Source organism: Ictalurus furcatus, chromosome 4, assembly GCF_023375685.1.
Source record: "Ictalurus furcatus strain D&B chromosome 4, Billie_1.0, whole genome shotgun sequence".
In the NCBI taxonomy this organism is placed as follows: domain Eukaryota; kingdom Metazoa; phylum Chordata; class Actinopteri; order Siluriformes; family Ictaluridae; genus Ictalurus; species Ictalurus furcatus.
In genome coordinates this window covers 12,111,547-12,128,176 of record NC_071258.1, presented here as the reverse complement: position 1 = coordinate 12,128,176, position 16,630 = coordinate 12,111,547, and the positions used below count along the sequence as shown (strand labels likewise).

The 16,630-nt window shown below is 37.8% G+C and overlaps 2 protein-coding genes across 6 annotated transcripts in view; both read right to left on the bottom strand.

The window, feature by feature from the left end:
* Positions 1-4,864, bottom strand: part of nlrc5 (NLR family, CARD domain containing 5) — a 32,088-nt gene extending 27,224 nt beyond the window's left edge. For 3 of the 4 annotated variants that reach the window (XM_053622993.1, XM_053622996.1, XM_053622995.1), the window contains exons 1-4: positions 4,761-4,864; positions 3,899-4,221; positions 3,417-3,494; positions 1,564-3,292 (exon numbers count right to left, since the gene is read on the bottom strand). In XM_053622993.1, coding sequence (XP_053478968.1) covers positions 1,564-3,292; positions 3,417-3,494; positions 3,899-4,214 — 2,123 coding nt within the window. In that variant the 5' untranslated portion in view covers positions 4,215-4,221; positions 4,761-4,864. The remainder of the gene's footprint in view (positions 1-1,563; positions 3,293-3,416; positions 3,495-3,898; positions 4,222-4,760) is intronic. The other variant, XM_053622994.1, reaches the window with a different exon arrangement.
* A 2,248-nt stretch (positions 4,865-7,112) lies between these two features.
* On the bottom strand, positions 7,113-16,619 carry cetp (cholesteryl ester transfer protein, plasma). Of its 2 annotated transcripts, XM_053622991.1 has the most exons (16): positions 15,910-16,619; positions 15,489-15,603; positions 15,210-15,341; positions 13,845-13,915; positions 13,587-13,674; positions 12,681-12,750; positions 12,495-12,555; positions 12,317-12,408; positions 11,962-12,141; positions 11,726-11,776; positions 11,109-11,258; positions 10,512-10,579; positions 10,363-10,405; positions 10,178-10,238; positions 10,009-10,094; positions 7,113-8,156 (listed from the first exon to the last, which is right to left on the bottom strand). In XM_053622991.1, the coding sequence occupies exons 1-16, from the start codon at positions 16,052-16,054 to the stop codon at positions 8,079-8,081; spliced, it is 1,491 nt and encodes a 496-aa protein (XP_053478966.1). In that variant the 5' UTR covers positions 16,055-16,619; the 3' UTR covers positions 7,113-8,078. The 2 variants fall into 2 exon arrangements, 1 of the variants encoding a protein (XP_053478966.1); XR_008385722.1 differs by lacking the exons at positions 7,113-8,156; positions 10,009-10,094 and having other exon boundaries at positions 10,180-10,238; positions 10,512-10,599.
* Positions 16,620-16,630: the final 11 nt, after the last annotated feature.

Here is a 16,630-nt window from a genome sequence, read left to right as displayed (position 1 = left end):
AGTCTTTCAGAAGTAAAGACGAGCAAAGGTTCACCAATCTGCGAAAAACTGAGTCTACAATTTGTGGAACAATTTCAGAATAATGTTCCTCAACATAAAATTGCGAGGACTATGAATATCTCATCAGCTACAGGACATAATATCATCAAAAGATTCAGAGAATCTGGAGAAATCTCTGTGCGCAAGGGACAAGGCGAAAATCAATATTGCATGCATAATTGGGGTTGTACTCTTTGTACCAACAATGCATTACATATCTTTAAATTACATGGAAGACATCTTACAGTATAAAAATATATAAATATGAAATCATCAGGAACACATTGTGTCCCCAAATACCCACATTTGAGTATTTCTAAATACAAAATATTTACATTTTAGCCAACTCTAAGGCATTCATTCTCTCAAAAATGGAAATTTGTGCACGTCCTTTTGTGAGTTTCTTTGACACTTTTCAAGATTATTAATCAAACTATATTTGTGAAGCCCACTTTTTAGCCAATACACAGTACTCATCGACCACTATATTAGGCAGCGCAATGCATGGTCAAGAGTTTCAGTTCATGTTTACATCAAACATCAGAACAGGGAAAAAATGTGAATTCAGTGACTCTGACTATGGCATGGTTGTTTGTGCCAGACGGGATGGTTTGAGTATTTCACTAACTGCTATCTCCTGGGATTTTCATGTACAACAGTCTACGAGTTCACACAGAATGGTGCGAAAACCTAATAAATCCACTGAGAGGCAGCTCTGAGGGCAGAAACACATTCTTGATGTGAGAGAACAGAGGAGAATGGCTAGACTGTCTTGAGCTGACTATGGTAACTACTACTGCACATACCGTAAATAACTACTTTTTACAACCATTGTGAACAGAAAAGTATCTCAGAAAACACAACACATCAAACCTTGAGGTGGATGGGCTAAAACAGCAAACCACATCAGTTACCACTGAAAAACATCACCTGGTCTTTTTTTTTTTTTCCAATCTTACCTGCCCCGTTTTGCTAAACTTTTCCCCACTGTGGTTGTGAGTGTATATAGGTTCATACATAAGTACAAAACTGCCATAACCCTCCATCGCCTTCAGTGGACTCATTGCTCTGCCCTCACTTAGACTTACATTTTAATATACTTATGCCATTACCTAAGTGTAACTCTTCAGAAAACGTGAAAGGTTATTATCATTTTGGCTGATATCCTCTTATGCAGATAATTTAACCTTCAAACCTATATATACTTATATATTCCTATATATATTTCAAACCTATATATACAAATATTTATTCATTTATACAATGTAACTGGATGCCAATCAATATGAACCTGAAGTGTAACAATTTATTTTTTTTTAAGTAACTTTCATTGCATTTCATTGAAAAGTGTTTAGGAGAATCAGTTTATTTTGAGTAAACAGAAGAAAATATTTTAAAATTGCTTGTAATTGTAAGGGTTTCACATATTGCTAGTTTAAATGCATCATAATACAAGTCTAATCACAGTGAACATGCAAAGACCTCTACTGTGTTGTAATGGATATATAAGGATTTGGAACTCACTTGAGCTCTTCCAGGTTCTTGCAGTTGGGAATGATGTTCAAACACTCTGGCTCGATGCAACAGGCGCCAAAGTCCAGACATACCATCTGATTTGCAGATGAAATTACAAATGCCAAGGCGTCAATGTCCACAGGGTTGAGTCTTATATTCCGCAGCTCAAACCGATCTCTTGAACCAATAGCCCTGGCCAAATCAATGTTTTGTGTTTCATGGGCACAACGGCAGAGCTCAATAATCTTGGGACCTGTTTGACGGCCACTAACCACAAAGCGCTGCAAAGTCTTAAGTACAGCATCTTGTCGCTTCAGAACAATAGCTCTTGCATTCTCACTGCCTTCCAGCAGGACAAGATTTAAAGTGCAAGCTTCTGCAGCGAGTCCACACATATACAGGTGAAGGGAGTCTGTGAACACAGTTTTTGGATCAGTCTTAGCAGTCCATCGGCTTTTCAGGTTAAGTTTCTTCTTGAGCTGTGACTCTGTGATGTCGGGGTTCGTCATAAGATGCAAAGCAGCCATAAACTCTTGCATGGTTAGGTGCGTAAAGGCACAGCCCAGACGTCGCGATCCATCTCCACAAGTGAGATCCAAACGGGACAGAATTCCAGCATTGGCACCAAAGTTCATTAGCTCTGTAGTCAGTTCATTTGCCGGGAATACGATACGGCTGTTCTCCAGGCCATCCATAGCAAGCTTACTCAACATAGCAATTTGAACCCTATATCTCTGAAGTAATGGGGTATGATTATCAGAGGATCCACAACCATGGCATCGACTAATAAAAGCAGAGAGGATGTGGAGGTAGATTTGGGTCAAGGATGTTGGTAGCTGAGTGCCAGGTTGCTGAGACATATCACTGGTGAGGAAATGATCCAAGCAGACACAGCAAACATGACATAATCCTGGAACATGGGACATGGACAGCAGGTGATGGCTGTCCATCAGCAAGCTAACCGCTCTTTCTTTAATTTCACGTCCCTTTTCTTGGAAGTACTCCTGAGTGTATTCCTTCACACGTTGTTGATTGAACCCAAGCAGCTCTGCAACTAAATAATCAGAACTTCCAAATAGGTCAAAAACATCCCGTGGCCTACAAGTGACCAGCACTGTGCACCCGGGCAGGATCTTGGCGCTGCATAGTGCAGAGAGGAGATCAGCCAATGGCAGCTGCTGGTAAGGATTTACAGAGCATTCAAGCTCCTTTGGGTCTTTAAATCTTGCCCCAAACTCATCATATCCATCAAATATAAAGCAAATTTTCTCAGGGTTGGAGAGAACATAATTGAGCACTGCTTCACTTTGCTCATCGTCTTCATCAGAGGGAAGAAAGAAACGAAACAACAACTCCTTAAGAGACAATGGCTGTGAAATAAGGTTGAGCTGGCGAAACTCCAGCAGGAAGAGTAGCTCGATAGAGGGGTAAGAGCCCTGAGCCCAGTGGTGGGCCAGGCAATGCATCAACAAGGTTTTACCAGAGCCAGCCTGACCTGATAGCATTACCACTCTGCCTGTTTTCATCAACAGAGCCTCAACCGACTCTTTATGCTCTAGTGAAACCTCTTCCCCTTCCTGAGACTTTGTTGGTCTGTCTCTCACCCGTGCATATTTTTGTGTCCTCCAGCACAGCCATGTATTGTTTAGACAAACCTTTTTCTTTATATCTTTTGTCACCTTCTCAAATTTCTTCTGCAGAAAACTCTTAACAGCATTTGTGTAACTCTGCACCTGGTCTGGATAATAAAAACAAAAGTAACATTTTTACTATGCTAATTTAAGAGAATAAAGATGATTTTCAGAAAAAATGTACTGTGGATTATGACGATGATTGTGTAATAAGGCAAATGTGAGAAGTACCTAGACGTGCACGTTTTCCATAACGTGGCTGAGGGGAGTTTTCAGTATCTGGCACATGAGGGTTGTTTACGAATGCTCCTTCACATCACATGCAAAGAGACCAAGGAGGTTTTAGGTAAATTCCAACTTTGAATTGAATTGCGATATCAATTCATTAACCCGCCACATTTCGACATTTCTTTGTACACTGTTCTTTCACTTTCACTTTGTTTCGACATTTTGTCAAATAACCTTGGATCTGAACTGAAAAAAGATATCTTTTCATACACTTAAAGCATTACAGTTGATATCATATAGCACTTCAATAGAACACATTTATTTACAACCTATAGATTTGTTCTGGTTTCATATTAATCACATGTTAAAATAGTTAGGCAACAACTCTAGGTTATTTGTGTCATATAAAAGATAGATTGGTGCGTCACTGTTACACTGACCAGTAGCTAAGAAATGAGGTGAGCACTGTATCAAACAGAACTTACCAGCTGAAGATCCTGCAAGATTTACAATACGTATGTCCAGCTCTAAGGGAATATTCTCACAGAAAGACCAAATAGTGTCCAGAAAATGGCGGCATGTGTGTTGGTCTGATGTTCTGAAGTAATCTACAAGACCTGAGATAGACTCCCTGTTATTTGGTAGGTGCTGTAACTGCTCTCGAGTCCGAGCATCCACCAAGGGAAAGATCTGCTGTAGAACATTATCTCTCTGCTCACACAAAATGTCCACTATTGTGCTAGCCTCCTGGTCCACCACATCCAAAACATCCTCCTCCAGGTCCATCTCCTCCATCTTCATCCATCTGCTATGGTAAAATGCTTATTTTAATACATGACACACTTAACTTTTCCTTTTTTCTTTCTCAAAAGTGTGCAGAAATATTCAGTAAAGGAATGTTTATATCAGAGGAACGACTGGCTAGTCGAGTCTGTAATGCTAGGAAAGTTTGGTGTGAGGAAATGGTAGGCTATTGGTTATGAAATTGAACTTGATATAATAAACTGATCAATGATTATAGACTATAATAGAGTAAAGAGCGTCAAGAGAAAGAAATGTAGTGCATTTTAGCACGGAAGATATCGACTCGACACATTTTAGCCTTATTTGGTGAAATCGGTGAAGGCTTCTAAACTGTGCGCGAGCTGTATATATGGCAAAGTTCCGGCGGGAAGCCTTTTATTTAGAGACAGCGAGCACAAGCAAACTGCGCAGTTACTATACTGACATGAACATGATACAGGAGAAATGCGCAGTAACACCAAAGAAACGTCGAGGTCGGAAAACATTAAGACGAAACTGTTCAAATCGTACTAATTGTGTCTATTGTGTATTCGGCGTACCTACCTCGGAAAGCCTGGTGTCCTGATAGCCTGGTATTCTGGTGTGGCAATGAAACGAAAGTGAAACTATAATGCCAAGCTTACGGTTTGCACTACTCAGGAAAATTTTAACTTTTATGGCAAATGTTTGTCGACAACGAAATTGTGTTTTACACATAGAATTATTTCCACAAATCAGACAGGAGCATGTCTATATATATATATATATATAATATATATATATATATATATATATATATATATATATATATATATATAATATATATATATATATATATATATATATATATATATATATATATACATAAACTGAAAATGAACATTTATTAAACTTCATTTGTTGTCCGTTTCATCATATGCGGCGTTTCACCAGAGCGCCTAAATACAGTTCAATTGAGGACAAGGTTGCCAGGTGTCGTTCTGTCACCTCAAAAACCACAACAAAAAAGACGACTTATTTTTGTTTCGTGGTTAAGAGATTCATACCTGCAATACGCCGTTACAGTGCGTCATTATCCACTCCATAATCTCCCAGTCTTTGCGGTATATACATAATTATTTGCTTTAAATCACAAAAATGATCCTGACAGCCCAAAAACACCATCCAGGGGAAAAAAAGCATGAGAACATTATATAAGCACCGTGGCTTTATTATACTGACGTGCTCAATATAAAAAAAGAAATATATAACAAGCGTACCCTGAACTTATTTTCATTGACTTTGCATATCGATCTGTCTAAAATACAGATTGTGTGGCCAAAAGTATGTGGACACCTGCCCATCACACCCATATGTGCATGATGAATAAACATCCCATTCCATATTTAGTCGCCTTTTGCTGTTATACTAAGCCACTCCCACACTCACTCTCACATTTGTCTGGCAAGGCTTTCCACTAGATTTTGGAGCAAGTCTGCAGGGATTTGCCCATGCAGTCACTAGAGAATTTAGTAGGGGCATGACCTAAAGACTTAAATGCATGTCATTCCGATAATTTATTATATTAATATATAACATTATTATTTGTTATATTAATGATTTACTAGGACATTGACGACTAGCTGTTTGCTGCCGGTCTGCCGATGGAGGCCTGCCACCCAAAAAACTGGTCATTGTTAGTTGGGCTGGCCTGGACATTTTTTGTTTTTCTCAAAGATTTTTTCTTTGGCCCTGAATAATTCCCCACTTGGAGCGGTTTATCACTACGTAACTGAACGTCAGTAAAGGAAGATGGCGGTGTTGTAATTTTGTATCTTCGGTGAACAAAGGCAAGATCAATCAGACAGGGTTTACAGGAAAATACTTGAAAATACTTCTGTGAGGATTTCACACAATGTTTTTCTGATTGTTGCAGAGAAAAATGCTAAATTTTGCTGTGGTGTTTTTTCAAAATTAGTGATACAACTTGCAGAGGTTTGTTGGGGGGTTTTTTTTGTGGCTTTTTTTTTTTGTTTGTTGCTGTACCTCCTTACCACATGACTTTCCCAGAAGTGTGTGTAGTGAAGAGAACTTTAGATTTACGAGACAATCAGTAATAGACTGTAAAACCTGATTTTGGAAACCTGATACCCTCCTTCATTTGGAGAAAAACAAAAGTGTTGTTTTTCAGTTACTGTGTTTATGCTTAGGCTGAGATGTGTTGGGACATTTAGCAGTCATTATTTTCTGGCCTGATAAATGTTACTAAACTGCAACTTTATAGAAATAACATGCTGTAATCAATATGACATCATATAAAGGGAAGTGGTTCAGCAGGCCCATATTAACACAATGTGGTGCCCTAGGGTGACCACATGTGAAGCTTGACCACACGTGAAGTCAGTTTATGTCTCAGATGTTGAATCTTTTTAAGTTGATACAAATACTTACACATGTGAAGAAATTTGCTGGAAAGAAAAGCAATTGAATGTGAGAGGACGTTTCTTTTTTTGCTGAGTATATATATATATATATATATATATATATATATATATATATATATATATACACATATATATACACACACATATGTTCATTTTGTATCTGTTTGCATCTCTTCCAGTAGATAATATATGGGGGGAGGAAATATTTTAAAAGGTCTAGTTGTTATCTTAATCATTTGGTGCCCCCCATTGGTGCCCTATCCCATATATTGATAATCTGGCCTTGATGGTCAGTATCAATCAGGAAGTTGACCCCAAACGTTTTGAGGTAGGAAAAGTGATATTTTGGTTCAACTGTTTTTTTCATAATGTTATAAAATTGTCATGATTAATATCTTCCACATATTTATGATGCATATACTGTATACTTTAAATGTACTACTGTAACAAAATAAGCAGATTGTTAGTTCAAATCATGTACAGATATTCATAATTTAAATCACTGATAATACTTTATTTATTTAATTATGAAAGACACCATAATGTAACCATTTGTAGTTACACTTAATATTGTGGAATGTCCAAGAAACAAGTTACTTCCTTTTATCCCTGACATTATAGTAACTACAACAGTCAGACCTTTACCAGCCTCTTAAGTTTAATAAGCCAAAAAAAAAATACAGCTCGTCATGTTATCAAGAAACCAGAAAACACAAGCCATAACAAACATAAAACATTCCCAAGCTGGAAACCTTAAGTGAATAGCTTTAGCTTTAACTATTGCTAAATTAACATCTCCAATCAGCGTCATATCAATGATTCTACATTTTTTAGCGCACTTTGGTCCATTAGTTATACACTACAACCGGGACAACCTAAAATAAAATTCATGCTATTTCAGCCAAAGAATGCATATTATTCACAGCATCTTTGTCAGATTTTCTAATACATAATTTAAATATTGTTGATCCTTTTCTGGCATATGGGCCTCCGCCATTTCAAGTAAATATGAGCCTGGTCTTGTATGACTGAAAATAACTGCCGTGGAGCATTGCCAAGATTACCACCAAGTCAGCAGACTTTACTAGAAGGATGTTTGTGTTATACAACTTGAAGCTATAAAAGTTACTGAATTATTAAATGGTTATCAGAAGTTTAATGGAGCAAGAAAGAAAATCTCCACCATAGAGCATTATGTCAACAGCAGTAAAGTTTCTATTCTTCTGGAAACTCCTGGAAATTTACATTTTTAATGGCTGCCTTGACATCCACAGATAAAGAAAGGATGTTTTACAGGTGCTTAAAAGTACAATATTCTACTACAAAAAGTCTTATTACAAAAATGCTCTCTCAAATTAAAAATCTGTAAATACAAATGTAAATATACTTGTGCTAACACTTTGTGATCATAGGTGTCTTTAGGCAAATGCATGACAGAATACCAGATATTAGACTGCAGTTACACCAGAGTCTTCCTGAGGAACTCCACTAGTAGATGCTGTGGGAAACCAAAGTCCATCTGTACCAAGACATAACCCTGCATGGTGAAACAGAGGAGAAAATGATTAGCTGAAACCACATGGCATGTATTATAAGCACCATGTATTGTAAGATTTTTTTGTTAAAAAAATTATATCACAAAAATACTCTGTTCTCATGGATATCAAACAATTGCAAACACAAAACAGGGTTTATATAGGTGTGCAAAAATTACTGGCACCCCTATGAACTCATGAGTAAAATATATTTGAAGTATATTCCTATTGATATTTTACATTTTTAGTACACCTGGGTGACTAGGAACAGGAAATTTTTTCAACCATGACTTCCTGTTTCACAGGGTTATAAATATGAGGTAGCACATAGGCCAAATTCTCTTAGTTATTCATAAGAATGTTTAAGACCAAGGAATACAGCTGTGATGTGCAGCAAAAGATTGTTGAGCTTCACAAAATGGGAAGTGGCTATAAGAAAATAGCAAAAGCATTGAAAATGCCCATTTCCACCATCAGGGCAATAAAGTTCCAGTCAATGGGAAATGTTATGAATCAACCTGGAATTGGACGTGTCTTAATACTGTCACAACGAACTGTGAAGAGGATGGTTCGAGTGGCCAAAAAATCTCCAAGGATCACAGGTGGAGAATTGCAGAACTCAGTTGCGTCTTGGGGTCAGAAAATCTCCAAAACTACAATCCAAAGTCACCTACATCACCACAAGTTGTTCGATAGAGTTTCAAGAAAAAAGCTTCTACTCTCATCCAAAAATAAACTGAAGCATCTTCAGTTTGCCAGACACTACTGCAACTTCAAATGGGATCAGGTTCTATGGTCAGATGAAACTTTTTGGCAATAAACACCAGAGGTGGTTTTGGCACCCACAGAGAGGTAGCCATATGGAAAAGTACCTCATGCACACGGTTTAATATGGTGGTGACTAATGTTTTAGTCACTGCTTTTCTGGACATTTATTTAGGATACCTGGCATCATGGGCTATCAAATATCAACAGATATTAAATGAAAACTTGACTGCCTCTGCCAGAAAGATTTAAATGGGCCGTGGTTGGATCTTCCAGCAGGACAATGATCCAAAACATACATCAAAATCAACACAAAAATGGTTTACTGACCACAAAATCAAGGTCCTGCCATGGCCATCCCAGTCCCCTGACTTGAAACCCATAGAAAACCTGTGGGGAGAACTGGAGAGGAGAGTCCACCAGAATGGACCTTAAAATCTGAAGGATCTGGAGAGATTCTGTATGGAGGAATGGTCTCAGATCCCTTGTATTCTCCAACCTCATCAGGCATTATAGGAGAAGACTCAGAGCTGTTATCTTGGCAAAGGGAAGTATTGACTGAAAGGATGCCAATAATTGTTGCACACCTATATTTAACAAAGATTTTTTTTTTGATAAACCTGTGCTGTGTTTGCAGTTGTTTAATATCCATGAGAGCAGAGTATTTTTGTAATTTTTTTAAACAAAAGATCAAAAGGTTAAACAATAAAGACAATTTTCCACCGCCTTCTTTGCGCATATTTATATATACGCTGTATATACATTGTCTTCATTAGATTCAATTCCAAATATTTGCTATAAACAATGGACTTCTATTAACGCTAACTCTCTGGAAGCTAAGTGGGGAAATTAACACAGCTTTACAATGGTTCAGGTCATATCTTAAAGACCAATGACTGTACAACATCTAGGTCAAGCAAAATCAAAGGTCAAGCAAAATCAGTCTAATTTCGCTTATATTTGTCACATAGCAACATTAATTAATTGGTCTCTCAAAAGAGTATTTGTTCAGGTCCTGTTTGGTCAGAGGTTTGCTGTTATTAAGCTCCAGTAACCAAATCGGTGCTAAACAAGAGATTAGACACTCACATTATAAGGTATTACTTCAGGATTGATAATGTCGAACAGATTGAGATTCTGCTTGTCCATCAAGGCTGTCATTGCTGCCTCTAGGTCTAAGAAGAGAAAATATGTCAGATTGATAAAACATAGATTCATAACAGATTCATAAATGCACACACATACACACTAGCCTTACAGGGTATGACTTTGGGGATCCCAATCTTCTCAACAGCCTCCTGAAGATAAGCACTTAAGCTCTTCTCCATCGTAAAACACAAGAAGAGGTTTAACAGTGTTGACAGAACCCGAAGCATAAACAAAAAATAAATAAATAATACAGCCCAAAATAAAATGAACTCTGGTTTGCGGTATAGTCCTTACCTCAGAAACATCTTCCGAGGTGGTAAAGTTTGATATAGATATACTACAAGCCACAGAAGGAAATATGTAAGACCTGAGTAAACTGACAATTAAAGTAAACAGGAATTGACATACTTACTGAACTGGTTCACAGGAAGTGCCATACTTACTGCACTGGTGTGGCCTTCAGGATGACTTTCTTTTCAGCATAAGAGGCTCTCACATAGACTTCCACCTCCTACTGGGACACAAACCATGCTGTTAAAGATAGAATATTATAAATATTAACGTTTAAGTATGAGACGATATAAATAGATATACCAAAACTCTGATGAATTCTCAAATCTGAATGGTGTTGATTAATTTTCCACAACAGCAGCTCTAACAGTAGTGCTGGTTGTTATTCAAATAATAAGCTTATATTAGTACACTCGTTCTAATAGATTATCATTTCTTTAGTTAAAGGTCATTCACAGGGACCTTATATGGCAGATACTCTACATAATCTAGGACAGAACAATCTGTCATTCATTAAAAAATGGAAAGAACAAAATTGCAATCGTTGGCAAATTGTGGTATAAGAGGACACACTATGAAACAGGCTGTTGGATATGCTAAACTAGGATCACATTGGCTCTCACTTTTAAATGATCTTTGGATAAAAAGAAGTGTGTTGGCTGATTAATATGCATAATTTAACAAAAACATTGCAAATTGTGGCGGTGTACAAACAGTGCAGGCTTTTATTTTAAGCGCTGATGACTGACCGTCTCAAAGTACAGCGCAGGACTGTCCTGCTTTGCAGAAGAGAGCTCCACTGCAGCCACCACTCTGACAGATGAGCCTTGCGGTGTCGTCCAGAAACGAGGCACTGATGCACACCACGATCTTAACAACGGTTCCTCAGAGAATAGCCACTAATGGATGCAATCAAAACATACACACACACACTTCTGTGATGTGCTATCATTTCACAGTAATTCCAAGTATCTGGCAAAACAGGAAGTTGGGACATTCATTAAAAAGACAGAAATCCTAGAAGTCTGAAAACAGTAATAAAAAGAACACGACTGATATTACAATTCTATGGAGAAACCAAAAGGACTCATGTTAATGTGACTTGATTATGAGAAGACCTGCATTTACAGGTTAAATATTGTTAACGAATATAAATAGGTTACCCAAAAATAAGGGATAACAGGTTGGACTCGTAATACAAACTCATGCACTTTAGATCTCTTAATATGGAAAGCTTACATGCAACAAAACACTCCCACAGAGCAGGCTTACCACTCTCTACAGATGTATATTTCCATATTTCCATGGAAACAACCACAAGGAGTTACAAAACGTGAACTAACGTGCACTGTGGAAGTTACAGTACCTTGTTCACTAAATTAGGTCTGTCTGTGGATAGCTGAGTCTGGAACATGTCCTGCAATCAAAAAGAGCAACTCCCGTCATCTCTCTGTACTGTATATGGAAGCTGGAAATAATGGTCTCATCTAACAACAGAAATGTTTATGCAATGCAATCTTTATACAATGTTTATGTTACGTCAATAGGTTTTTCACAAGCTTTTAGCCTAGTTTCATTCGTTTACGTGGAATGATAATATACAGTGAGCTCTGTTCTGGAGATGTTTATGATGAATCGTCCGTCATGGTATGCTGCCGTCATTAGAGGTTCAAGGGCATCATCAGAGAGCCAGAAGTACAGGCTGCGATTCTCTGAAATCTGGTCTGGCTTAAACACAGAGTCTTTGATCACTGAGGTGGTGTTATTATAGGTCACTAGACCCTGTTAAAAAAAGAAGCAGAATGCTGTAGTTATTTAACTGCAACAGAATACTCAGCATACTCAAACAACAACAAAAAAAAAGACACAAATGACAGTATATATAGAATAAATATAGATTTGAATAAGTTTAGCCTGAGCCATTATTACTATTCAAGAACAGGATACTGTGAGCTACCTTGTGGTATGACTCTATGTAATTGGAGGTGATTGCCGGGGAAGAGGTTATGCCAACATTCGTAGAGATGTTTCCGTCACTCACAAACTGCTCTGCTCATACAAAGGGAATGTCTACATTAAACTCTGAATTACGCAGCTACACAGCATCCTAATGGCAACTGTTTTCCGAACCCTACCTGCTGTGTCTTGGATAAAATCTGCCAGGATATTTGCAACCTTGTTTATTTCCTTACAGATCTGTAATTCATACAAATTAATTAGCAAGGCATTTTGGAAGTCAACTTTGTGTTGTGTGCATTTCTCAATTATACGGTCGTCCAAAAGGACACCAGTGTGCAGGGTTGTGCAATAAACTCACTCACTTGCCCCTTTACAACCAACTTTACTGTGATAGTGATGAAGTTAGTGAACACTTTCTTCAGCCAGCCAGGTCTGCAAAATAAATAAATAAATAAAGCCAAGATCAGTCTTAAAACACTCCGTACTTCACTTTTGGTTTAATTTAATCAATATCAAGTGTGTTATTTTTAAAGTCAGGTGAATGAAAGGCATTAGAGACTTCAGTAATTTCAGGGATGCAGCATTCAGCAAAACAGTGAGCAGTACATTTTTATAGGAAATGCTCCAGGTAGAAGTATCTTGCAGTTCCTCACTTTCCTTTGATATGACACGTTAATCCATTTATTCATTCATTAACCTTTAGTAGCTGCTAACTAGACAGGGTTGCAGTGGATCTGGTGGATCTCAGGAACACTGGGCAAGAGACAGGAATACACACTGGAAGAGACCCATTCACACACATTCACACCTAGGGCAATTTAGCATATCGTGTCCATCTACTGACATGAGAACCCTGACAAGACAAGACCTGACAAGAGAAAGCCCACAGAGACATGGGACGAACATGCACAACTCCACACAGACCTGATTGAGAGAACACCATCTTATTAATGGAATGGCTACTTCTACCCAAACATAGAAAGAGTATTAAATCCTAATTACATAAGTTGCCCCATCATTTTGTCCCAACTTGAAGATGCTGCTGTATTCAAAGAAGTGGCTTTATGGTTCATCATTATCTTGATGCATCATAAATCCATTTATATCTGAAAGTAGCACGTATATTTTCGCTGTCCAGAAATTTGTCCTTAACTAGTCTTAAGCAAATTCAGTGAAAAATTCTTCAAAAATACTGAAAGTATTCAAAGGAGTATTCAAAATACTCTTCCCGACATTTGTGGATTGTTGTGTTTGCTGTGAACACTCACTCTCGGTCGCCTTGCAGTAGGAGCTGCAGCTTGTGGAAGGTGAGGTAGCAGTTAGAAGTGTCTGCAGCTACTCTGCCTTTCCCACAATCTGAAACACACAAAACCACACCTTCATCATCACACACATCAATCGAGGCCAGAGACGAAGACCTGCACAGTCTACACCATTTTCGATGACGGATGGCCATCACGATGGACATGCTACTACTAGAGTTAGTCATTACACAGAGACAAAATGGAAAAAGTAGTAATACTCACATAACTTAGAATTGATGATTAAATCAATTTGGGACTCAACTTCAAAATCAAGTGACTGGCCTACTGAGAAGCTGTATAAGAGGAAAATGCTTTTATTATTTAAGTCAATTTGATCAGAGTATATAAAGACATTGACAACGTACACTGCTCAGGGAAATTGCTTACATGTAAAATAAGGCACAGAATATACAAAACCCACACAACACAAGAGAAACAACTATCAAGCTAATCTTTGTTTTAATGATTCAAATAGAATTAAATAAGTACAATAAAGAATACTATATTGTATAGCTAAGTGAAAACAATGTTAGTAGTGTAAACATGACAAAGTATTGTACTAAACGTGCTGCACTAAATGTGTAATGTGACAATGGAAGTACACTGAGAACCTGATAACTTGGATGTGACTAATTGCTGTGTTTCCTTAACCTGTGGGTTTCCTCCAGGCTCTCCAGTTTTCTCCCACCTCCCTAAAACATGACTACAAACTGTGTGACTGCGTGTGGGAATGTTTATGTGCATGGGTTCCTACGTACAACCGAGTCCCTCCCAATGTTTCGCAGGACAGGCTTTGGAACCATGTGACTCCTGAGCAGAACTTTAAAAAATAATAACTGAAGATGAACGAATAAATAAATTAATGGAGAAGTGATCGTTAAAGTCTAATTATGTACCTTAAATTATTTCGAAAGGTACACTCTATTCACATTTCCAGGTAAAAGATACATACTAAAAGGTACAAAAGATGCCCCCTTGATGCTACCACCCCAGGCACAAATAAAAGCACAGTTTGGTAACTTTATTACTGAGAGAAGTGGGAAAACTGTACAGTACAGAACCCTTTCAGAATAGGGAAATAATTTCAGTGTCCTACCACTGACCACCACTATTATCATAAACAGGATGAATTGTACAGTGTAGTAGTGCTTCAGAATAAGGAAGCACTGATATGATCTGTTCTCTGGAATATGTACGAACATCTATAATTAACGACCACAATACTGCACTTTGTGTCAGATACACCAGCCATTCTTGTAATTTTTAACATTGTATACCAACACATTGGATTTGAAATCAAATAATGACTATGTAGTCTAATTTACTTTGATGACATTTCCATCAATTTCAACTAAAACACATATGAATCATAGCCATTACATTGACAAATTAACAACATTTCATAGCCACTAATTGGATGAATTTGTATAATATTAACTAAAATTGCCATGTTTTGTAATTTTTTGTAGATGGTACTATATAATATACCATGATGTGTAGTCATAGTGTAGCTTAAGGGACAGTATTATTAAAATTTAATAAACAAAACCACTGTTAAAAGAATATATAATGCATGGAAGTACTCACAGATAGGATCCGTATTCATATATAATAGTTCCCTTAAAAACAACAGATACATTGGAGATAGTGATGCCAATGCCTTTATTCTCCTGCAGCTCAAATTCACTTTTCCCAATTGTCAGATTGTGGATCTCCAGACTAGGAAACATGAGGAAACCAACAGAGCGTGAACAAAAGTCTTTTAGCAATTACAACTGTTGACTTCTGTACAAAATGTTTTTTAAAAAAATTCATACATCATATACAGTATACACACAGGTGCAGATTATGTCTTGGTCGACTTACTTGTGTAATCCGTAATTCAGCTTGCCCATGAATAACATTGACTTCTCCCCCTGAATATTGGGATATTTAGCATGCTTGAATGCAGCCTGGATTACTTCTGTGGTTTTTTCATTTACTGTAAAGTTCAAACAGGTTATCATTTCACAATAATTCTCCGAAAACTGGTCAAACGATGCAGCTGGGACTTTTTTTTTTTTTTTTTTTTTTTTAATTTTTAATAAAAAAGACGAAAAATCGCAGTTTGAACTAACACAAATGTCATTCTATAGAGAGATTCATATGATCTCACAAGAGCTCACAGTCCTGTTAGGGTGTTATTGCTATTCCATTAGAAAAGAACCATTCTGCTACTAACGAAAACAAATCAATACAAGACCCATATTTACAGGAGAACAGATTAACACAAAGAAATTATACTCACAGACGACAGCAGCAGGGTACGTGAGCCTACACACGATGCCAGTAAACCTGTAGGCCGATTCAGGATCCACGCAAGAGTGTCCCACTCCGGCCAGACTAAAGAGCAGGAGCGCTCCTACACACAGCTCCATTGCTTTCCTCTTCATCTCTGGAATGTTCACAAATACAGGCCCTGCTCTGTTCTTCTTCGGTAAACGATACTGGAGTCCTTTGTCTCGTGCTTTACAATCTCAAGACAATTAGGTAAAGTATAGGAAGACGGATGGGGCACCCTGAATATGTGTGTGTGTGTGTGTGTGTGTGTGTGTGTGTGTGTGTGTGTGTGTGTGTGTGTGTGTGTGTGTGTGTGTGTGGGGTTGGAGGAGGAGCACTATGGTTTTTGCCTGGCTCTAAAACAAGCAGGAGGACAGAGGCAACTGACGCTTTCGTCCAGAGTCCACTACTATTAGTTAAACTGGGGTTACGTAGGGTCAGTAAAAATCAGAGGAGCATGTTGCTGTACAGAACATTCTCCTGTGTTGAAGAGGCCAGAGCACAGTGAACTAGTATAGGACAAGTCACAAGGCTGGAGGAGGACGAGGACGTCTGGAGGTAACCATTAGGAGAGCATAGAGGAATTATAGTAAATTCTGCATAAACAGAGCAAGAGCACAGTGTATTTGTGTGCACAATATTTGCATCTGAAAAAACAAGCTGTTACTCCACAAGTTTGCATTGCGATG